Genomic DNA, 24,010 nt, shown 5'->3' on the forward strand with positions numbered 1-24,010 from the left:
GTTGTAGTTCTTGGCATTTTTCAAGAAGATTTACTAATTATTTGTCTGTTTCTGTTTAATGTTTGGTGAAAGAGGTTCTGGGTTGAATCCAGCCCGGCGGCCTTTCTGTGTGGAGTTGGATGTTCTCGTTGTCTGTGTGGGTTCTCTGGGTTCTTCTGCAGGTATTCTAACTTCCTCCCACAGTGCAGACATACATGGGTTTAGGTTAATTGGTGACTCTGAATTGACAATAGGTGTTAATGCGAGTGTTGGAGGGTTAACAGTCTTTGTGTTAACCCTCCAACAGGTTAGTGGCCTGTCCTGGGTGTACTCTCCCTCTTGCCCTATGACAGCTTGGATTGCCTCCATCCCATCTATGACCCCGAGCTGGATAACGAAGAGAATGGATGGATGTTTTTCCTTTGTTTTTGTTCTTTTTTGTGAAAGCTTTTTAACGTGACAACCCCACACCATAAAAGATGCCTCCCCCTTTAGTCTGAACTGTGAGCTATCAACTTGCTAAATACTGCCACGTGTTATGTTCATGTTTTCTCCCCACCCCAGAAAGAGTAACATGGGTATCAAACTACTTCCTCAGGATTTGCTTGTCCAGTGTGTTGGACTGCCAGTGTAGCAGTTAACACACGGAAGACTGGCAGGAGACAAAATCCCAGTCTAAGAAGCTAGAGTACTCCGGCCCCAAGCCTGGATAAACGGGATTGTGTAAAATCGAATCTACAATCAAATGTGGCTCAATCTGCTGCGGTGACCCGTTGGGAAATAAGAGAGGGGCCAAAGTACCTTCAGTACGTTTATTTGACAAACTGCAAAATTACACCCACTTTTTTTCAACCTGCCCATGCTTGTAGTCTCAATTTGTAAGTCTGAAGGTAACTTGGTACAGCAATATGCTAACAACTGAACCTGTAAATGTTTGCATTTAGCTAGGCTGCAGATTCTTAGTACTGTCAAATGATGGTGTGGTGTGAAGTAGCTATAGCCAAGACAGAAACAACACTTGATTCAACAGGTCGTTTTAATTACAATCCTTTATTCAATTTTAAGATGTGGCACTTTGACAGTTTTTGCACACAAGGATGCAAGAATACACTTTGCATTAGGAAAATAAAAGTTGGATCTGTGCTTTTGTTAATGTAAGAATTCTAATAAATATTTATACATATTAACAGTACATGAGAAATGGTGTGTATTATAAAAGCAAACTTCAGCAAGTAAAAATCAAGTAAACACAGCTCAGATGTGTAAACACAGCAGCACCACGATAAACCCGTCACACGCGTGGATCTGAAAAAGAAAGCAGTTTTCCTTCACGTGCTGCCGCAAAATCGAAAACAACATTCCTATTTAAACCATTTTCCCCATCCATCATTTACTCACAAATGTTTAGCACTTAGCTTTTTGTTTCTTAAAAAAACAAAACAAAACTTCAAATCAACCCAGCAATAATCTCTTTTAATCTGCTTGTAAGTTTTTCCCAGCATTCCTCTCATTAGTTTCCTGAAGCACCTCTTCTTCTTCACTCCTTCATGTTCTTCCCATCTTTTCCAAACTTCCACCAGACCACCGTGAGGACGACAGCTGTCAGGAGGATCAGGCTGCTGGTTATGAGGTAAGCAATAGGCAGGAAATGGTTCTGACCTCCAAACCAGGTCACCGTTGTCAGCACCACTTCCTTTCTGCCTCGAAAATACTGCACGGGAAAGTCTGAAAGAGCAGGAGGTCAAGGCCAAAAATATCTGATCAAAGAGAAGCGTGTTTAAATTGAATAACAAAAGATGGAGGGAAAGTGCATTTGGGAGTTAAGATGCCTCTAACACAGTGAAAGGATACTGTAGGTTATATCGATGCTGTAATTGCCTGCTGGAAGCCCCTTCGTGAAGGGGTTGTCGTTTCGGAATAAGATTCCATAAAGTTTCTTGAAGTTGGGGAAAGCTGCCTCCCTCATCCATACAATGAAATCGTCATTGATAAAACCGTTGTTCATGGGATTGGAGGGATCGAGCTTGTACACGGGCTTCTGCCAGTATGGAGGTGGCGCCGTTCCTGTGGGGAAAACATTTAAAATGTGACACAAAATGATTTCTGAGGAAAGAAAAAAAAAATTCCTCCTTTACCTTCAAACACTTCGGCTAGAGTCAAGTTGTCAGTCGTTGGGTTGCGGAACTTGATGTATTTGTCCGTGTACCACGTGAGGCCTTCCCGCATCAAAGGAACCTCACCTCTGCCGTTGGGATGATGATACCACAGGACGAAGGAGTCTGGGAAAACACATGCAAGTTAAGAGTGACAGGAAGGGTAGAGCAGCTAACTGATGCAGTGTGTTTTGAGTTGTGTTTACCGTTGAAGATGCTGTTGGCCACAGCGCCACAGGGAGCAATCGGGCGTCCGCTGGGATCTTTCAAAAATGGCTCACAATATGAACTTGGGTCCTAGGGAAGATGTGATATTTAATCAAGTCGAGCATTCAAGTAAAATTCAAGCTTCTTCAGCTTTAAACACTACAACGCATGTCTGGTAGCTGAAGATTCATGCATGTGGTCCCGAAACACACTAAAATAAGGTCTGTTGTCATAGATTCAACTACCGAAGGTTAATTTTAACTCCGCCAACAACATGAAAGCGCTGCTTCCACTAATCACCCAGCATTATCAGGGGTGTGGCTCATCCGTACTTCTGTTTTTTTATCTTCACAAACCAAGTACAACAGATGACATGACTTAGCTTTAGTGACCATACAAGTCAAAGTTTCTGCATGATTAGTGTGGTCCTGTTTCTATAACGGCTCTTTGGGGCTGAACATCTCAGAGAAGCCGTGTTGTGGGAGGAGATGAGCATCTCCTAATGCTGCCCAGCCTCTTCTTTAACCTCTGGAGTTAGACGGATCCATCTCTTTATTCAGAACTGTCACTCCATGCATAAGGTGACCCAGCAGCTTTATGCATCACACTGGGGAGAAACTTCATGTAACTTAACATCTTATTTTGTCTCAGAGTCAAATGAAGTTGACCACTGAAATAAAACAGCAGGTACTGCCCAGTGCACGCTGTCAGTTTTATATACAGGCAGTACTCTTCACACCCAAAATAACTTCAACTTCTTTCAACTGCGCCCATCAAGATGCAGCTGATTTAAAAAAATAAAATAAAAGGAGAAATGATGTGCTTTTCCCCCACATAAACAAGTATGGAATTAATACTCTTAGAGTCCAAGAAGAAAACCACTGATGACTAAAAAGAACACATTTGCCAAAAATCGTCTTGAAGATCCCCAGAACTTTTGGGAAAATACTCTGTGGACTGACGAGACAAAAGTTGAACTTTTTGGAAGGTTTGAGTCCCGTTACATCTGGTGTAAAACTAACACGTTTCATAAAAGATCACACCAACAGTCAAACATGGTGGTGGTTGCCTGCTGGTCTGCAGCTGCTTTGCTGCTTCAGGACAATGGTGAAATGCTGTAGTTGATGAAAACATGAATTCTGCTCTCTACCAGAAAACCCCGAAGGAGAATGTTCTGCGATCACTAAAGCTCCAGCATACTTGGTTATGCAGCAGGACAATGATCCGAAACTTCCGAAAGTCACCTCTGAATGACTCCAGATACATTTAAATGAATGTTTTGGAGTGGCCTAATCAAAATCCACACTTAAGGCATGACCTTAAACGGGCCATTCATGCTAGAAAACCCTCGAGTGAGGCTGAATCAAAACAATTCTGCAAAAAACAAGTGGTTCAAAATTCATCCAGTGATGTGAAACACTCAACGCCAGATACAAAAACTTGACTACAGTTCCTGCTGCCAACGGTGGCGTCACCATTGATTAGGTTTAGGGGGCAATTACTTTTTCACAGATGATATTTGATCTGAAACATGCATGCGTGACAAATATGGAGAAAAATAAGATATGAGGAAGAGGGCAAATACTTATTTCTTGGCATTGTCAGCATTTCTGATGACATGACGATGATACCTTTAAATTTTTCTTCCTTCCAACCGTCTGCCCATCATCTCTGGAGTCCATGTATCTGCGAAGGTTCTGATGAAAGTTACGGAGTCCGTAATAGAAAAAGACATCTCCCTGGGACACACACACACATTCACATCGTCAAGTGGATGAGTGTAGAACCACAAATCCTAAGATGAATTTAAGCTTTAAGCTTCAAAGCACAGACAACAAACGCAAGCACTGACAGTGGGGCCTGTTAGATACAGAGTGTGAGAGTAATAATCTTCACACGAGACCCGCTTCCAAGCTGTTTCAGAGCTTTGTGCCATACTTAGCGTGTGCTACTGAGGCCTCTGGAGTAAGATTATAAGTGGCCCTCAAGTTAGGATTATGTTGTCACTCTGTGCCGAGAGGTTCTTACCTTAAATGGTTTGTCAATCCTAAAATTGACTGTGCAGGTGCAGGGCTTGTTTGCGTTGCTCACATTTTTACGCATTTCAAAACACTCGTTGCAGGTTTCAGCCTCTGTGTAGTCCAGCTGAAAAGACAACGAGAGAGAGAGAGAGAGGGGAAAGTGCCGATAGTGAACTTGATCTTAAACTTTTTCAAACATAACCTTCGACCTTTCCTGATGTTGTCACACCCTGTTTTTATTGCACACAGAGGCATTGGGGCCTCTCTGACATGAACAAAGACAAATGCATAGCGCTCTTACGCCATCAAATTTCTAGAACTGAAAGTGAGTGTTTAGAAGCAAATGTGGTTTTCACTCACCTTCATTTCCTGGGTGTTCTGCACAGTGAGAAGCAGCCATACTCCCAACAGCAGACACATCAAAGCCATAAAGTAGAAAAAAGGCAGCACGGTGTTAGCAGTTAGCATTGGAGACCAGGCAGGTAACCGCTGCTGTTTGAAAGCAGAGTTGTCGGGTCTCCGAGCCAAGGGCCCGGGCTTGCCTTTCACCTTCCCCATGAGAGCGAGAGCTTTGGCTTCAGAAGAAGAACTTGATTGACAGCTGGAGACTCAAAAATTGCGTGTAAACCAGCCCTCCTCTTGTCTTCCTGTTTTTTATTTCAGCGATATCTCTCTGCACACACACTCACACACCCCTCTGCTTGCCAAGGGATTTTCCCAGCAGGCTTTGCATCGTGGGGGCGACCGTTGTGTCCTGTTACTTATTAACCGCAATTCTTTACTCAACTACCTCTTTCTGTTACTTCCAATTTACCACAAGATTGTGTACTTCCGTCCTACAACACACAGACTTGTACAGAACAGGATTTTATATCGTCACTGGCTGCGGGAGATATCGGGGTGGTTCTGGGCCCCTTTCTATCTGTAGGATGCTGAATGGGGCTCCCCGGTGGTTTAAGTAAACTCATGACCTCACATTGTCAGTCGGGGGGACTTTCCAAGGTCAGAGTAAACAAAAAAAGGATGTGGCTTTAATTTGAAGTCTGTTTATTCATTCATCACACTCCCTGACATTGTGTTGGTCACAAAAGTGAACAAACAATGCCGTACATTTCACACAGGCTCTGGAAATATTAAAAGCTCGTGACAGGATCAGCACAAGGAATAGTGAAGACAAAGTCCCTTTAAATGTCAAGCAGTCAGTTAAAATAGTCCAATTTTGACTTTGTCTTCCTTACAGCGAGCCAAGACGCCACTCTCCAACAGCTTCATAAGATCCTGTTTGATCTGAAAAAAAAGAGGCAAATATGAAGTGAAATTAAAAGGGAACGAAAAACTAAAAGATCCTCTCCAAAAAGATTACTCTGCAATGCAAATAGGGTTCAATATTGAATAACTTTTAGCTCCTTCTATCTAATATTGTAGGTTCTCCTTGAGGCAACAGTTGCTGGATTTGGTGCCATGTAAATGAAATCAAAATGAACTGAATTTCAATGTAAAGTCTTTTCTTACTATAATAATTGTAGCATATGCATATCTATATGTCAACTTGTACCACCTCACCTCTTTAACAGGTGCATCAATCTGAATGAAACTTTGCATAAACATCACTTATAACCAGGAGCATCTGTGACTTCTATTAGTTAACCAAAAGTATCAAATGGATCAGGTGAGAAGAGCAGACAACACAGCTATGGAAGTCCCCCCACAGCCATTTTCTTGCTCCTTAACCCACGCTCTGTGCCACCTCCACAGTGTCATCAGCTTACAGCATACACCCAGTGCATTGCACACACAAAATAATGGAAGGTCAAAATATTAATTCAGGATAAATGTTTAGGATATTTAAAATAATGGAAATATTTGAAACGATTCACATTTTAACACTGTTTTTGCCGGAGACGGGAATTCTAGGAAAACAAAACTAAAGTCAAATTAGCCAGGCTTCAGAATCTACGACTAAACAAATATGTCCAGTTTTTAAAGGGTTAACCGCTGGAAAAAAGTCATAATGGTTTAAAACATCCCACGTTCATAAAGTATATGTTCAATTAAAAGATCTCCACTAATTTCTTCCTCCTTTCTTGTAGACAACAAGCCAAATCTAAAATAAAAAAAGTGCATCACAAATAATTAAACTAATTTTCTTCATAATGTATTTTAAAAGTTAACTTTTACACAGGAGTGAAATATTTAAAGGTTTTTCTGTTTTAATGTTGATGATTATTACTTACAGATCATAAAAATCAGGAATCCAGTTATTCAAATTATTACAACATTTGATTTCAAATTTGAGTAACGTGCTGATACATAAAAATGTCACTTTTTGACATCAATATTTTTTCGTCAATATAGAGGAGAACCTTTCCTGGAGTGTGAACACCTCCGAGCTGCTGAAAAAGGCCCAACAGAGACTGTACTTCCTGAGAATTCTCAGGAGGAATAACATCACACAGAGACTGCTGGTGTCCTTCTACAGAGCCACCATTGAGAGTGTTCTAACTTACTGCATATGCATCTGGTACACTAGCTGCACAGGGGCTCAGAGGAAAGCACTCCAAGGGATCATTAACACCGCCCAAAAGATCACTGGCTGCCCTCTCCCCACACTGGAAGTTCTACACAACGCCCACTGTTTTAAAAAGGCCCAAAACATCATAAAAGACACCTCACATCCTGGCCACTCCCTGTTCGAACTGTTGCCCTCAGGCAGACGGTACAGGGCAATCAGAGCAAGGACTAATAGACTCAAACACAGCTGTTATCCAACTGCAATAACACATCTGAATACTACAAAAAAATGTCCATCACGCCACTCTTGTGTTAATCTATGCACGGTCTGAAGCATGTGTGTGGGAATGTATGTGAATGTTTTACTGTTATATCTTATTAGTATTTTAAGTATTCTATCTATTTTATTTATTGAATTTTATTGTTTTATTTATATTTTGATATTGCTAGGGATGATGCAATGATCGGGGACCATTCTTAATTTCGTTGTTCTCATGACAATGACAATAAAGTTTCTGATTCTGATTCTTATTTTTTCAATCTTAGCATTTCTTTTTTTTTTACTTAAAAAAAAAAGACAAATTTTTTCAGGTGATCTCTTTTCTTTTTCTTTGTTAATTAACTAAAGAAATACGTTTCCAATCTTAAGCGCAGCTTTACGGTGAGATCAGAGAAACAATGATCAGGGAAAATCTGCATGTTAATTATTATAAACAAAAGAAAAAGAAGCTCCAAGTCAAAGTGGAGTAACAGCAATAAAAACACATTTTTCTAGCCCAGCAGGGGGCAGTAGCTCACCTCAGGAATGTCCACCATCCTTCTGAGCTTCTGGTCCCTCCAGTTCCAGTCCAGAACCAGGTATCTCAATGCCTGCAAGCTCAAACCCTCTGGGGAACCAAATCAGAGTGAGAAGACTTCAAAAGCTTTGAAGTTAAACAAAAGAGGCCGATCACAAACACACACCTCTCTCAACGAGAGCGCTGATCCTCCCTGGTGTCCCCACTCCTATGTGGTAGATGCCTTTCTGCAGCAGCTTCACCTGCTCTTCTATCTATGCAAAAAAAAATGACACAGACAATCATTCTATGAAATCATTCACAGTTCACAATCTACACACCGCCTGTGATTAACAGTCATCTCCACTACCTTGATATGTTTCGCAAAAAGCTTCACAGCTTTGGCTTCACCCTTGAAACTAGTCAGCTGCCTGTGGATGACACAAACAAACATCATTCCCGTCACGTTAATTTGAAAGTGGTAACTGGAGAAACACGACAAACATCAGTGGTCTGTCACTTACTTAATGAGCTCGATGGTTCGGAGAGCAGAGCTGCAGATGACAAGCAGAACCACAGAACTTTTTTCCGTGTGCTGCTTTTGAATCTTTGCCCACTTGGGAGCAACTAAGAGGAAAACAGAGCAATTAAAGTGATGGGTGTTTATAAGTGGAATCTAATGGAAGACTTGGTCAAAGTTTGCAACGGCACTCACTCTGTTTTAGATAAGAAGAGAGGGTGTGTGTCAAGTCATTACTGGACAGGAAAAAGGAGTCTGGAGGATGGGAGAGGACACGCTGATCTCTGTGAGTCAACATTTCAGCAGATATCGACTGAATGTGCAAGCTTAGGGTGATTTGCCTTGACTCACCCTGCACTTTGAGCTCCTCCTGCTCGATTACAGACCGCTTGTCTTTAAAGTACTGCGTAACCAGATCCTGCAGGTCAGCTGGACAGCCTGGTTTTGGCTCAGAGGTGGCCAAGACATCTGTTATTGTTTTCTTTTTCTAAAACAAAAACAAAACAAACAAACACACAAGTAAGAACCCCAGAAGCAGCCAAATGATAGCGCCACTTTAGCCAGTGCACACTGTTGTAGTTGATATTTGCAACACCAGGTGTCGCCACTCCCACCTTCCTCTTTTTGGGGGGTTTAGCAGACTTTTCATCCTGAGTCTCCTTCCTTGGAGGGATCATCTGCTCGTTCTGTGACAACAGTACATGCAGAAAACACAATTCAGGCAATTTATGTTAATGAACATTTGAAATTCTAAATACAAATTAAAATAAAACCTAATAATCCTCCGATGTAAAGAGCACATTTTATAATAAAATTTAAATGTGTCAAATTATATTATATTACATTAAAAGTACATCAAAATGTCCAAATGCTAGGAAAAAAATCAAAGGATTTCAATTTCCGTCATCAGTTACTATGATAATTGTTTTTAACACTCTGGTTTATTCACTGTCTCAAAGAATGAGGGTGTATGTATAAGTATGTGGTGGACATTTATTTTGAAGGTGTTCCATTCATCTATCCTGACTTCTTTCTTCTTCCTTGCCAACGACTGTTGAAATGACCATTTGTGCCTGTGAACTGGTTGACTACAAAATGACAAGGACAGGCTCAGTCTTTTGCCCTATTAATATGATACATTTTCTTACACACTCTATACTGTAAAAACATCAAATAGGCAGCCTTTGTAGAGAAAGGACATAACAACCTGCTCATTATTTTTCTTCTTCTTGGCTTTAGCAGGCTTCTCTGTTACAATCTTCCTCTTCTCTGGTTTAGTCTTTGTTTTTTCTGCTGGCTTTTTCTTTTGTTCCGTCTCCTCCTCCTCCACCTCAGATGCATCTGGGAAACAGAGGGAGAATTTCCTTATTAAACTGGCAAAAGAGCAAATGCGTCCACACCTCAAACTATATTTAGTTCAGGTGAGGAACAGGAGAGACACTGTCAGCAGAGTAAAATGGGCACATTTAATGCGAAGGATTTGCAAATTGCTCTTTACAAGTTTTGGTTTTATGGGTTAATTTGTAACTGTGCACACTATGACAAGAAGAAAATTGCTAAGAAGGGCCAACACCACGCTTGTTTAGTTTGATCCTTGGGCCAGTGATCTGCAAAGTGTGTTCAAGTCTTTGGGTTATTCATCAGATGTGGCTGCGAGTGCACGTTTCAGTCAGAACTACACATCTAAATGCTACCTGAGGTAACAACAATGCAGCAGATCTCAAACAACGCATCTGGTTATATTTAGCCTCCCTGTTGCTACCACTTCTCTGTGCATTCCTCACATCTCATGCTACGGGTCACGCTTAGATCTTTTGGCATTTCTGGTTTCTTGGTGAAAAGCCTTTAAAACAGCTGTTGGAGTGAAATCAGTAGTAAATCAGAGCATTTTCCTGCAGTGTCTATCCTAAATGTGCTGTTTTATCACACTGGTGCCATTGCACTTCTTCCTGTGGCTCTGTAATATCGAAGACTTTTTTTGAGCCAAAGCTTTTACATGGCAGTGTTTCATTACTGAAAACTTCACATCGCTCGGACTGTGTGGATAATAAATAAGGCACATGCTACCTCTGCCAAATCCTGATCATTACCATCAAAACTCCTTTTACCATTAACGTGAAAACGAGAACTCTGGTGTGTATGTAAGCTGACCTCAAAGTGATTTTTCATTGGACAGTTTGTGGAACTATGGTCAGCATTTTCCAGCACTAACCAGTATATGTACTTGCATCTTGTCATCTTCTACTGGGTTCAAGGTGCTTCACATATGTAAAGGATTCAAAGGAAATAACAGAGCTTGCTATCCAATGTATATTTTCTTTACTTGATATATACATTTATGTTGACTGTTCATTCTCTTCATTGCTGCTGGGAGGCTTTTATAATGAGGCATTTACAGAAAACACATTGAATTTGTTGCCAAGGTTACAGATTTTTAAGCATTACAACTTTTACCAATTCGGAGCTACAATGCTCTTTGAAGCTGAAATGAAAGAAGGGGCGTGTGGATATGCTCATATAATACAGCTGAGACACTTGAGCATGTCTCTGATCTGCCACAGCGGGTTTCTGCTCCGGGCCACGAGAACTGACAAAAGGCACACCGCACGCGAACAGTTGACCAAATTTTCTGCCTTGTTCTCTGATTTCCCATTTTACAATCAATTTTGCAGTGGTTACCATTAACTCCTTCCTCACTACTGTGTGTGTGTTTTAAATACAACTAAATATTTTCAAGGATCCTTTAAAAAGGAAACTCTACACGGCATCATTGATCCATCTTGCTCTCCCTTTCTCTCAAGGGTCTCTCTCAATCATTCAAACACCACACCCATTTACATGTTATCCCTCACAAGACCTTCATTCATCCTTGTTTTGTGCATTCATCTGTCCAGCAATGCACTCCTCCATCTGAAAGACCACTCCCACTATTAATGGACCAAGCCAATCATTCCCCATCCTACTCTTCTTGGCTCTCACCCTGTTCTCACACTTGCACTGGACGGTTGTAAGGACAATGCCGGAGGATGAGGGGAAAGACAATTAAAGGCAAGGTTAATTACAGAGGCAAGGAAGCCTTTATGACAAGATGCTGGATGTAAATGGACCATAATTACAGCAAAATCCAGGCCTATATATGAAAAGGGGACGCTCTACCTGTCCCATAACAAGTAAGTGCTTTACTTCCTTTTGGTACAGCTAACAGCAATCTGAATCTGGCACTGGGTTAGTTAGGAGGGGGACTAGAAGTACACTAGCTTGTGGTCACCTGAGACTGGTTTGTATCTCTTCCTGGCTTCATGTCTAAGGTGAATGTAATAACTACTGAGCCCTAAAGCACGGCAGCTAAACTGAGCTACAAAACACACCATTGAAACCAGCTGCAGCTTAAGTAGGTCCCCCTTGTGCCACTGAAATACCCCCGATCCACCGAGGCATGGATAACATAAGACCTCTGATAATGTCCTCAAGTATCAGCTGCCAGGACTTTAGCAGAAGATCCTTGTAAGTACTAGGACAGAGCCTCAAGATGGTGTGATCGAACTGAGATCTGAGGGATGTGGAAGCTGAGTCAACTTCTTGAATTCTTTGTTATGTCAAAACAAACAGGATATACCGTCACCATGAAGACTAGTTCATGGCCTACAATTTTCATGTGGGAGATGTATGTCAAAGTAACATGACCCAAGGTCTTCAGCAAAACATCACGTAGATCATTATATTGTTCAAATCTGACACTTGCATGTCCACTTAAAGCAACTGAGGTGGTTGGTGACAGCCAACAAGAGTACTCTGTGCATTCTGTGGGTGAAAACTATGATGCTCTGTGTGACCTTTATATCACAGCCAGCCTTCTCTTCCTACACATATTTTGAAACCTTGAGCCTCTGTCATCAGTTCAGCAGTCATCTTTTCTTGTATTAATTTTGGTAGCACTTGTGGAGATGCCCTGACCATGTTTTCAATAATTTTGTCGCTGGTCAAAGTCATTCAGAAAATTATGCGTGCATATTTGTTTCTGCTTCAGGAACTGATGATGAACATTTTCAAACTTGTCAAGCATTTTAATGTGCAACGTCATTTTGTTCATCTTGTGAAAACAAATCTTGTAATTATATTGCTTTTCAATTGCTATTATTTCCGAATATTTGCGCCGTCCACAAACAGGATTTATGTGCTTAAATTTACTTAAAAAATGTAGCTACTTATTATCGATGCTAGAAGTTAACCAAACCCATAAATGAGCAAAATAGTTCTGACATATTCATGAAAAAAAAAAAACCTATACAAAAAACTAAAAAGAAAAAACAATTTCCTAATCCAACAAACATTAGTATTTACAAAAAGCCAACCATGCAGTAATTTCTGTTCTGGCTCATCCTGTACTTTTAACATTTTCTCTCTCTCTCTCGTATTTATCGCTTTAACATTTTTTTCTTTCGCATGATGACATTTCTACATTTCAATTCATCCTTAATGAAATGCAAGATGAAGTATGACAGCTAACACAAGGACATGTTGAGGTTGTTATCAGAAAGTTGAAAATTAGCTAGCTTCTTCAGAGCACTCAAAGTGTTTAGGTAATATTTCCCATCTTTATAGTGCACTGGTTTTCACAGACTACACTAAAAAAAAAAAAACTTAATTCAGTACCTTAACTCTTCCCCCCTTTGAATGCTTACTATAGGTAACCCTTATTTCTCTTTTTTAAACTGAGCTGTTTCTGTCATATTTCAGGCCTGCTTTCAGAACAAAATGACTGGGTGTGTATCAAAATTTAGTGAGGGTGATCTCTGACTATACAGTTTATTAAGATAAGATAAGATAAGATAGAACTTTATTAATCCCTCGGGTGGGTTCCTCTGGGAAATTCGATTTCCAAAAAAAGCACAGCAACGACCGAAGTTACAGTTACAGAATTGTTATATATATATATATATATATATATATATATATACACACACACACACACACACACACACACACATAAATACAGAGACAATATAAATAAAATATACGAAGGGGATAAATAGAATAAATAGGAATAAAAAATAAAAATACAAGTGAATTGCACATTTCAAGTATTGAGTCTATTGCACTGTTGACTATTTACAAAGAGTATTGCACAAGGTATTGTACAGTGAGGTGAAGAGGCACTACAGCTTAGTTGTTCCCCCCTCCTTTGTCCTCCTGTTTCCCCTCCCTCTCCCCTCCAGAGAGGAGTTAAACAGTTTGATGGCGTGTGGGACAAAGGAGTTTTTAAGTCTGTTAGTTATTAGGGATACCCTTGGAAAAACCTGGAACCTGTTCCAATAGTTGTCAAACAAGGTCTTTATTGATATACATTGAGGTGTCAAAACTTGTCATTTACGGTGCAGATGAGTTCGTCAAATGTTAGGAAAAAGTTAGGAGTAATATTGAATTCATAGATTGTTTCCAAATGAAACAACTTAGAAAAAGATGTCGGGCATAAAATTTAGTGGTCTACATAAATTAATTTCATGGTCACATGAAATTCTTAAACTCAGTTCAAGAAAAGATCCTGGAAAGGAATATATACCTCAAGTGAACTCAGTGAATGAAGGGAGACTGTGAGGCCACTTCCATCTACACCAGATCAGTACAAAAATGATTATTGAATATAAAACTTCCTATAAAATGAGTGAGGAGAAAAAAACCCCTCTCAGTCTCAATCATCATCTGAAAGAGGTAATTATCTTGAGGAACCCCCAACTCTCAATTGCCTTCTTGCCACAGTCAAACAATATGGCGGAGTAACGATTAAAACGCATGCTTTCAGATGAATGGAGCACAGTAAGGTTACAGCTCACATAACCAGAGATCAGTGAAAGCTAATGCCTGTGGAGCAGAATCACATGCAGGGGAAATGGGGCTGCCTGGTAATCTTTAATGCCCGATCAATATGGATGACTGGTCTTAAAGGGTGGTCAATAGCGCTGGCTGAGGATCAATTGACTAGCTCCAGGAAACCGTTGATTGTTTCAATTCCAGACAAATGGCACCCAGAATTACTGTTACTCAAGTAAAGCACCCCGCCAACAGAACTGCATAAAACCGAGTTGGCCATGAACCCAGAAATGCTCAGTTTAAAATGCTCAGTTTTTATATGTTTGAATAAAAACAGCACTTTGTCTGATCCCTCTTCATAATCCAAAGTATTTACTCTTTTCACCATACTCCAAACCCAATACTTCCATTACACAGTAGAACTTCCATCCCCACCACCAAAGACACTTTGGGGCAATTTTCTTGTAATGTTCATGTTTCTATAAAAACAATAAGACACTTTCCATGAAATCAATTCGGGACATGTTGAAGTGATCAATAAGTTATTTCAAGGCTGCTTGTTAGGTGTTGGGAGTTGTGTGGTTCGGTGGGTGAGCGGGCACAGCAGTTATTGGTTTTGAAAGCCAACAACTTCCTCTTTAAAGCCACAATTTAAATATATGTTACCATTAAATCAATGGGGACTTTAGACAGAAGGCTAAAAATGAAGTGGACTGGTCAAAGACAGCAAATACCGAACAGGGACTGGTGTTCTGCCTCAAACACTTCTGGCCTGTTCAATCAGTGCATTATCCCAACACTCGAACGTTTGGGTACACGCTGACATTTTGTTTGCAAGTAAAAGATTGGATTGTAGAACTAACTAAAACATGTGGACATATGTCTCGAAGGGGTTTGTTAGTACATTTAACCTTTTGTCAGTGGCAGGAATTAAATATCGCCAGGAGGAGCAGTAATGGGTGCACAGTGAGGTTGACAAAGATAAATTCTCCAGAAATTTTTACAGTTGTTTAGGTCTACAAAGCAAGACATGCTTCACAACCCCCCCCCCCCCCCCCCCACCCACACACACACCCACACACACACACTAGGTCACGAAATCTGGATCAGTAAATGAAAGAACAGCTACACCCACACACAATCTGGTATTTATTGCCTTCAGAGGGAACAGATGTTCACCAGCATTCAAGGCAGCTCGACTTGACCTTTACATAAAACCAGCCTTAATGTTAAGAGAACTCGGTCACCAGTATGTGGGATATGTGTGTTTGTGTGTGTAGGAACGATCACTGTCATGTCTTATCTGACTCAATTACAGAAAAAAAAAAAATCAAGTGTCTAATTCATTAAAGAGTCTTTACTCTGACCTCTACTGTCTCTTGTCCTAGAAGAGTGGTCAGTCATGAAAAATGTTTAATTACCTCATGTCAGCGAGGCTTCATTTTCAGTGCTAGCAATTGACTGACTGATCTGTGTAGTTTAATGTTCAAAGTTATTCTGAAAGACCAACGTGCACGTGTTTCAGTGAAGCCAGTCCTGGCTGGCAGAGAGTGATTGTAGCTCCAGAGGATATTGCTAATCAGAGATAGGAAGGGTATGTAAATAAGGCAAAGCTTTTAAGCTTTTACGAGAACCAAATGAGAAAACCTCTTTTGAACCAGGACCACATACTGCAACCTATACTGGTACTGTACTTAGTTAAAAATCATTTATTGCTTCTAGATACCTCAGTGGCCGGTATCACAAGGGCGATCTTTACATTTATTCGATATTAATAATCACCATATATATTAATAAAATACTGATTCGGTGCACGAGGAATCTAGCATCTGATCTCAGAATGAGGGTAGGGGGCTGTCTGTCTGTCTGAACAATCCTGCACTACCACAGAGTCTCGTTGAACAAAAATGACTCCAGAAGGACACGGTTTACGTCACAACTAAATAATGTACACTGTATTTTATGAAACCACTGGCTACTAAATGGCTGTTGTTTTGCTCTCCGCAATTATGGTTACCATTTGATTTATTGATCGTTTACTGTTATGTAAGAAGACCACCCACAAAAGCTAAACCATAAAGCAACACAACTCAAAACAACGATTTGGAAAGAAGACTAACACCATTAACATTATTTAGGATAGTAAGTGTAAAATGTGAACTCACAGCACAGTGCTGCATTACCTCATGGCCCTAGAAGGGTCTACTACACTCTCTCACTTTAGTTGACCAGCATCACAATAATTAAACTGACTTAAATGCAGTCAGATAGGTATGTGATATCAAATGGCACAAAATGTATATAAAAGTGAAGAACTATGATAAGGCTTATGTCCAAAAGCATTTTAAATTAACAGTAATTCAAATCAGTCACAAAACAAAACATTAAACGCCCTTCATGCTTAAAACATTTAGCATATGTAGCCTAACCACACTCATAATCATAAAGCACAACAGTTGCATTACTTGTGACGAAACTGATTTACAGACTCTTCAGCACTCCGCACCCCTCCATCTAGCTGGCTTGCAAAATGTATAATTTCTCAGTTATACCACTCTTGAAGTACTGTGCTCTAGCCAAAACACACACCAACCATACCGAATATGAATTATAGAGTGCTGTGCCAGCTTGACCCTGAAAACTGAAGGCCAAAGAGGACTCCAGCACTCAGACTGATCCAGCCTCCCATGACAGGTGGATATAAAATGGATGTGAGCTAACTGGTGAGAGTGAGCAGCTGAAGCAAGGGCGTCAAAATTAAATTACCCGGGGGCCACGGACCAGGTTGTATTGCCAAAAACTGTAGCCATGTAGGGTTCCATTATAAAAGAGCTGTCTGTAAAACTAGCTGCTCAATATGACTGTGCAGGGTAAAAATGGATGTTTTTAACTGTGACCACTAAAGCAACTTAAGTTAAGAGTCACCAGCCAGAGAAAAGGTTAGAGAACAGACAATTTGTTGCTTCTCATGCAGCACTCATCCTCGGTCTGGGTAACAAACCCCTCTCCATATACAGAAATGGGGCAGTAATGAATCTTAACACCGAAAACCATATTTTTAATCCAACAAACAAATACCTGTGACTTTTACTGAAAAATGATCAGGGTACAGGCATGAGACAGACATGACAAATTGCCTCCAGATAAATGGAAAGAAGATGAATGTCCAGAATCTCAAAAGATGTGCTAAAAAAAATAACTAAACTGTGTGTCTGAAATAAAGTTAAAGCAGTCCACTCAAAGCTTCATTAAAAGTGGCATATATGTGACAAACCTCACCCTTAAGGAATTTTTAACACATGAATGGAACATGCTTTCGCTCATTTTCCTTCTCGCCTCGGCAAGGTAATGTCTAGAACAGTCCAGGGCTGTGCCGCATGTGTGAATGCAGCTCTAGTTTGGAGGCCAATTACACAGCTGGTTGGATAATACCAAGGAACAGGTGAACGGTCATTGTTTTTGGTCTGTGGACAAATTAGCTGCAAAGATACTGCCTGTATCTGCCTGTGACCACTTGTGGCCAGGACAAGGTGTTGTGAATAAGATTAATTTTAGGAAATGGTACTGGTCTATTGTGAGGGCAGCCAGTGCCCTCTTGGGTAGAAAGGAGCGGGCAGGAGGGGTGCAGGCATGTTGCCCCCGGTGGTGTTCGGATAAACAAACAGAGGCACAGCCACATGTGAGGCTGCCAACTTGCCTGCCAGCGGACTGTCCTCAACAGGGCAGACCTGGCAACCATTATTAAGGCTGACTTTGGCTCTGAGCCACAACTGAAGTACCGAGGTATTTTCACATGCCTGGCATTGTGTGCGAGTGTGCTTAGACATCAGTAAGCATGTGCTGGTCTAGACACTGTGTGGGCACTAAAGAAAGCACAGCCTGGCTCGTGTCCGTGTGTGTGTGTAAGTGTGTGTGTGTGTGAGAAAGCAAGAGAGTGAGAGCAAGAGAGAGCAAGTGAGGCGTTCCGGCCCCATCGCTATTAATCAATTGAGTGCCAAGGGCAAGGAAACAGCAGCACGTGTCATGACTCGACTTGCACACATTAAAAGCACCGTAGGACGGGACGGCAAAAGGAACAAGAAATATGTTAATGCTCATGTCCAAGGAACACAGACCCCAGGCCATCATAGAAAATATGTGCCAAAGCTCACTAACTCACATCAGACCCTCTGCATTTATCTGAACCTATTCAAGATGAGTTATAAACTTTCCCTTTAGTGCACAAACTCAATTCCTTCCATCATTCAAATCTGGGCCTCAGGACAAATAATATCAAATTATAATAGGATATGATAACTTTGTAGTAGGGCTGGGCGATATGACCCAAAATTCATATCTCGATATTTTTTAGCTGGATGGCGATATAAGATATATATCTCGATATATTTTTTTAAAGCCATAAAGAAAGAACAAAAAGAGAGTTCTTAGTCAAAGCTGTGTCCCAGATGTCACACAGGCACTTTTATTAACATAGAGCAGATGTACATAAAATTTACTCAAAAATAAATTATGAGCATTTATTAAATAATAATGCTCCATAAATAAAAGAAAACAATGTTGTTTTTGTGCATAACAAAAAGCTCACAATTGTGCAGTCAAAATGTAAACTAAAAGATGCTGAGCACAATAACAAAGACAGATTTCACAGCTGCTCTGTTCCCAACTTGTACTGTGTGACTGACAGCCTGGAGTTTGAAATCCGCTTCGCAACCACGTCTCTTAACAGGTGCCATTTATGGTCCTTATACACAGTAGGGTAATATTACGTTGAAGCACAGTACGTATCACTCCGAGAGGCTCAGCCGTAATGCTCCGACAATCCATCAAGCGGTGCAGCTCCGTAGCTTACCAAAGTCGTACTAAAACATTTTTTGACAGATTGCTGAGCGCCGTGTTCCACATAAAATCGGTTCGCGGCCATCAAGCACAACCAGAATTCATACATAAGGCGCGCTGTCAACTTTTGAGAAAATGAAAGGATTTTAGTCCGTGCAGCCCCTCTGGGCTGCATGGCGTTAGCGTGGTTAGCTCGTTAGCATGGTTAGCTAGCTAACACGTTGACGCCGTCCAGCCCCACGCACGGGGCGATGCGCAGTAACTCGTTAACGGAGATTTGCCGTGTCCATCTTGTCGCTTCCTGCAGGTGAAGCGATGGGGGAGGAGGGGGAGTTGTGTTCAGTGAAGGAGAGGCGAGGCCGAGTAACGTTGCGTAAAGACGAAAGTGGACGAAAGAGAGGCAAACTTGTGGCTCCACAAGTATAATTATAACGTAACATAGACTATATCGATATAAAGGATATTGTCACATCTTATATCTCGTATAAAAATATATCGATATTTTTTAAAAACTCGATATATCGCCCAGCTCTACTTTGTAGTCGTGTTTATTGCAGCACTCAGCTTTCCAATTTTTATCTACACTCCCAAACAGCTGTGCTGAGGTTTTATTGTCCTTTTCTGTAGCTAAATGTCAAGGGAAGTACAAAAGAAATGCATCGACAGCCCAGACAGCTTCATCTGTCTTCCTAATTGATACAGAGAAGGCATCAAGAGGAGGGGGGAGAGTTTGAGATTGTCACTCACTCTGTTTCCAGACCAAGGGCAAGAGAAAAATACTTCAATGTGGACACCTTCCTTTAAGTGAGCCAGCACTCTCACAGTGATTTAGTATCTGAAAGATGTTATTGGCTAAAGTCTGAACTAGTTAAAGGTTGTCTTTTTTTCTGTTTGGTTTGTTTCTTCTTGCACAATGTTTGTCTCTTATGTACCAGTGCTCACCTTGTTTAGAGCCTCAAAGTTGCTCTCGGGCCTTGATGAAAACAAGCAGATGCTGCCTGTCTGTGTGCTTGTGTAAGAGCAAGAGCTACTGAGAAAAATAAAGACTCTCACTGCTTTTCTGTTCAGTATCAGACTTTCTAACATGCACCAACGAAATATATGAGAAGGTATAGCTGTCTTCAAACAGACATACTGAACCCCACCCCCCCCAAAATAAAAAATAAAAAATCTGTGGGCACTTTAAAATTTTAAATACTTTTTCCTCAAAACACAAGGCCCTTCAGTTACTAATCTAAAAAGGAAAGGACCAAATACTATAGAATAAGGACTGTTCTTGCCCACAGGCAGAACTTGGGCCTGAAAAGCAGAGCTGAAGAGTAGCGAGATGACATCATCTTTCACTAATATGAACCGGATTGCTTTCTGTGTCTCGGGTGAGAACATACAGAAAGTTGGCCGGCAAACAATGTTTAACTTATGTGATTAGCTTTAATAACACACACGCGCACACACGGACGCGCACACACACAGTATCTAGATATATGGTCAGTAATCACTGTCCTACTTTATGGAAACATTTAGTCCATTTTATCAGCCAAACTAACAGCAGTTGCTGTAAATGTGCTAAGAGTAAGACTATGAGATGACATAAGCTGCACGCAAAGTAATGCCAGGCGCAGGCCTATCTATTTCAGTAACACTAACTGTTATGACAAGAGACCCCCTTGACTTTGGATTAGCTCATCAAAGCTTATATGATCTGCATCACTTACAAAAGCAACACAATAACCACTTGTACTGTAAAAACAACTCATGACCTTGTTTAACTTCTTTCATGCCAAGCATGTATTTTTCTTTTTCACCAATGTTCAGCTGTCACCTCCAATCATTTCCTATTTCTCAGCTTTTCCAGCTCCACGACAGACTTCACATACCCCATTGGTAAAAGCAGCAACATTTCTTCCCATCTTCAAGGTTGTATAAAGAAATACCTAAACGGCTGTCTTTTAACCTAACCAGGCTCTGATAATCATAATTGAAAAGGACAATATGCCAAAGAAGAGAGAGAGGTGGAAGGGAAGACACACAAGAGAAGGCCTGTCCTGTGATGACTTGCTGTTTCTGCTCAGCATTTTGGAGGGGGAACTACAGGTAGGATGATTTACTTCATATTGGATTTGCATTTATTTTGTAGTTCACTCTAGCTCTTGTGAACTCATGAGAAGAAACTGAAATTAAAGCCACTGTTTTTCTGCTGTGTTTGTTGAACCAGGCGAGGGATGAGGTAATTCCTGTTTTGAAATCAGAGCAGACAGATTCAGGTCTACTGAGGACCCACTATGGTTTCAGCAGACAGAAGATGGTGCTTCATGCCCTGCGGAGAGACTCCCTCTGGGCCCAGCAGGACCACTTACAGGATGTGTATGAAAGACCTAATGCTGAGGTACTAACTGCCAACAGAAAGAATGTAGACACCATCTGGAGGAGATAATCAAATTTAATGAGATGGATGCATTACAGTCTGACAAAAGAGTGTCTATTACTGCTGCATCATTGCACACATTTGTTAAATTGCAGTACAGGTGTTGCATGTTTTGAATCCATCCTTCTGCCATGGTTACAAAATCTGTAAGTGAGCACTTTTTCAATTAATTTCTACCACAGCAAAGTGGACTGGGTGGCAGCAAAAATCTTGGAAGAAGCTCATCAAAAATGCCTACTATTATAATGTGGGCAGAATAATTCTTGTTGCTTTTACATAATAACAGCTTTACTCATCAGATTTACATACTATGTTGCATTTTGTAAGCACGGATGATTGTCTTGTGGATTCGGTCTTGGTTTCAGAACGGCAACAGGAGAGAGCTTTCTCCCTGTGGTTAACTCTCAGCAAGTCAAGGTAAACTAAAGTTTTACTCTTCATGCCCATTTTGTTTTCCCTTCCCCCCCCTCTTAGCTCAAACACTTGGTGGAAGCCCACGAGCATTCCTCAAAACAGATGATGAAGCAGCTTCAGGAGGTTACCCTCTCTCACTCTGAGGCTCTGCACAGGCTGGAGGAACAAGAGAAAAGCCACAGGGCTTTGATCCATAAGAGCAACAGCCTTACCACTCTGCTGAGGCAGGACAGAGAGAGGTTTGTGCAGCAAACCCAACACATGTAAATGTATGCCCAAGCAAAGACAACACTGATATTTTACATTTATACTCCCATGCTGGCCTATATTGAGGCTAGGCTTATAAAAATATCCACCAATTCCTTTCAGGAAGGGAATGTTACAGCAAGCTAGGAAAGGCTAAGGGATTAAAGTATTTCAGTACATTGGAATAAGACCTGATGGGACGGACCTGAGCTCTGATGTACACTTGTGAAGGCTTAAATTCTTTTAGTCTATGTTGGTCTGTAAAGCTCTTCATGGCAGAGTGAGTGGCTGCTCCATCTCAGCATTTATATATACACACATATGACCTTAAGACAGTACTTAGGAGTTACTCCACTCAGACACAGTCCATTACGTTCTGGACTTGGTTAGACTTTGTGGCCAACCTGGCTCAGCTCACTCCCCCTTGTAAACACATAAACATGCACTCACTTGCAATTACATGTAGAGGCTAAATTGGCGCTCTCATGTCCCATTCAACAGCACAACACAGTATAGGCTAAAGGTTTCTTCTAAAGTAAGGAAATGTGCTGAGGGTTTGTTGGTGGGTAGAAATGTTCCCTTACCAAATAGAGACCGTATTTAGATGTGGCCTACGGGTGAAGCTAGGTCTAACATAAAGGTGGTGACTGGTTCTCCCATGCAATTTAAAGGTCGTTTTGTCGAAGTTCCCGGTTGTCTTGGTTCATGTACCTCCAGCGTCCACTCTGTAATCTAGCTATGTAGAGACTGGACCCGCACTGGGCTTGCAGCCTTGGAAGGAGACTAGTTGTCTGCTTCTGCATGCCAAACTGAAAAAAGGCTTTTACTGATCCACCACAGGCATATATGCAATTAAAGACCAAAAATAGTCATACCAGTAGAGCGATTAAGTTCACTAGAATTCTCTCTCTTCAAACACAATGTGGAAAGCTAAAAACATATTCACTTAAAGAGTATGTGGTTCATCTTGGCCTAATGATGATTAATACATGAGTACATGGCATGTCTGTGGTGTGTCTGTAGCCCCGTGTGACGCATTTATTCCTGAGTGTTCATAACATACAGGTTCTTTCATCTCTTTGCCCGCTCTCCTTTCTAAATATCTAAAACATCATTCTTTATTAAATAATCTAAAGCATAATCCAACTGAACACACACCTACGCTGTCTTAAAAGAATGATCTTAAAAGAAGGAGACCATAAAAAGGAGCAAAATAGCTAGCTGCCTCTCCAGTGAGTCCCTCGCGCCCTGGTCAAGTCTCCAAATTCCACTGTCATGGGGAGCAGCTAGTGCTTGTAGTCCTTGTTCTGATCTGCAGCCTCTGTGAGACGGTGGAGCTTGAGCTCATTCATCTGCAGGATCAGACTCTGGAGAAGTAGGCGAATGATGGTGGAGGGCCACGACAACAGTGAGACGGGTCAGCAAGCCAGTTGGCAGGGAATGACGTGATGGAAATTATGAGTCTGAATCACCAAATGTTCTTGGCCAGGAATTAAAATACCTGGATACACTGTCCAACTAAAGTCTGTGTGGGAAACACTGGTTATTGTCTGGTTCACTTCCTACTAGAGCTGGGCGATAGAACGATAACGATATGTATCGCGATATAACTTTTACTCGATAGAGAAATTAAGCTATCGCGATAGACCTCGCCGCTCTTGTCCTCAAAAAAAAAAAAAAGGTCAGCCAATCCAAATTAAGTAGCGCAGAGCCGAACCAATCACAGCCGCAGCGTCACGTCGCGTGACTTGTTACGTACAGCACAAGTGCCAAGCCGCACGTGTGTTTGTTTGGGAAGCAGCCAGCGGGTAATGGAGGAAATGAGTGTGCCGACTAGAAAAATCAACCGAGCGTGACCGAAGAGAAAACAGATGATGGTTGCAATGCCGGAGAGATTGTCGAACGGAAGAGCCATAGAAGTTCCGTAGTGTGAAGGCATTTCGGCTATTTCAAGTCTGACAAAAAACAGAGTAGCGTGCACTGTAAATTGTGCCGAAAGCAAGTCTGGAAATACAATAAACTGGTGCATGCGTCACACTGTGCGCCACGTTATTGTTTCGGTGAAATGAATTTCTACAATACTGTTAATTCTACTCTCTGCAGTGTTTAAATGC

At 41.1% G+C, this 24,010-nt stretch overlaps 3 protein-coding genes across 3 annotated transcripts in view; 1 reads left to right on the forward strand and 2 right to left on the reverse strand.

The window, feature by feature from the left end:
• Positions 1-1,030: 1,030 nt before the first annotated feature.
• On the reverse strand, positions 1,031-5,148 carry cdc50c (Cdc50 family member C). The gene is made up of 7 exons (XM_085373946.1): positions 4,721-5,148; positions 4,368-4,484; positions 3,971-4,078; positions 2,339-2,429; positions 2,115-2,258; positions 1,831-2,043; positions 1,031-1,704 (listed from the first exon to the last, which is right to left on the reverse strand). Exons 1-7 carry the CDS (start codon positions 4,916-4,918, stop codon positions 1,517-1,519), a joined length of 1,059 nt encoding a protein of 352 aa, XP_085230072.1. The 5' UTR covers positions 4,919-5,148; the 3' UTR covers positions 1,031-1,516.
• An 85-nt stretch (positions 5,149-5,233) lies between these two features.
• The window catches only part of cmss1 (cms1 ribosomal small subunit homolog), a 32,580-nt gene continuing 13,803 nt past the window's right edge, over positions 5,234-24,010 (reverse strand). Inside the window, exons 2-10 of the mRNA XM_085374638.1 lie at positions 9,375-9,508; positions 8,782-8,853; positions 8,519-8,654; positions 8,363-8,422; positions 8,172-8,274; positions 8,018-8,078; positions 7,835-7,922; positions 7,670-7,758; positions 5,234-5,647 (exon numbers count right to left, since the gene is read on the reverse strand). Of these exons, the coding sequence (XP_085230764.1) occupies positions 5,564-5,647; positions 7,670-7,758; positions 7,835-7,922; positions 8,018-8,078; positions 8,172-8,274; positions 8,363-8,422; positions 8,519-8,654; positions 8,782-8,853; positions 9,375-9,508 (827 nt within the window). The 3' untranslated portion in view covers positions 5,234-5,563. The remainder of the gene's footprint in view (positions 5,648-7,669; positions 7,759-7,834; positions 7,923-8,017; positions 8,079-8,171; positions 8,275-8,362; positions 8,423-8,518; positions 8,655-8,781; positions 8,854-9,374; positions 9,509-24,010) is intronic.
• On the forward strand, positions 20,804-21,917 carry LOC146615974 (filamin A-interacting protein 1-like). Its single transcript, XM_085374101.1, has 3 exons — positions 20,804-20,905; positions 21,027-21,197; positions 21,711-21,917. Exons 1-3 carry the CDS (start codon positions 20,804-20,806, stop codon positions 21,915-21,917), a joined length of 480 nt encoding a protein of 159 aa, XP_085230227.1.

Source organism: Diplotaxodon limnothrissa, linkage group LG16 (assembly GCF_057381915.1).
Source record: "Diplotaxodon limnothrissa isolate DT_005_m linkage group LG16, D_limnothrissa_male_GT1.1, whole genome shotgun sequence".
Classification (NCBI taxonomy): domain Eukaryota; kingdom Metazoa; phylum Chordata; class Actinopteri; order Cichliformes; family Cichlidae; genus Diplotaxodon; species Diplotaxodon limnothrissa.

Bases quoted from the DNA above. Each gene is read 5' to 3' on its own strand.
- cdc50c (XM_085373946.1), bottom strand. From the start codon at position 4,918: ATGGGGAAGGTGAAAGGCAAGCCCGGGCCCTTGGCTCGGAGACCCGAC. The intron at 4,079-4,367 runs GTAAGAACCTCT...TGTGTGTCCCAG, and splicing joins GGATTGACAAACCATTTAAG to GGAGATGTCTTTTTCTATTA. The intron at 2,044-2,114 runs GTAAAGGAGGAA...TTTTCCCCACAG, and splicing joins TCTAGCCGAAGTGTTTGAAG to GAACGGCGCCACCTCCATAC.
- LOC146615974 (XM_085374101.1), top strand. From the start codon at position 20,804: ATGCCAAAGAAGAGAGAGAGGTGGAAGGGAAGACACACAAGAGAAGGC. The intron at 20,906-21,026 runs GTAGGATGATTT...TTGTTGAACCAG, and splicing joins TTTTGGAGGGGGAACTACAG to GCGAGGGATGAGGTAATTCC. The intron at 21,198-21,710 runs GTACTAACTGCC...CCCCCCTCTTAG, and splicing joins ATGAAAGACCTAATGCTGAG to CTCAAACACTTGGTGGAAGC.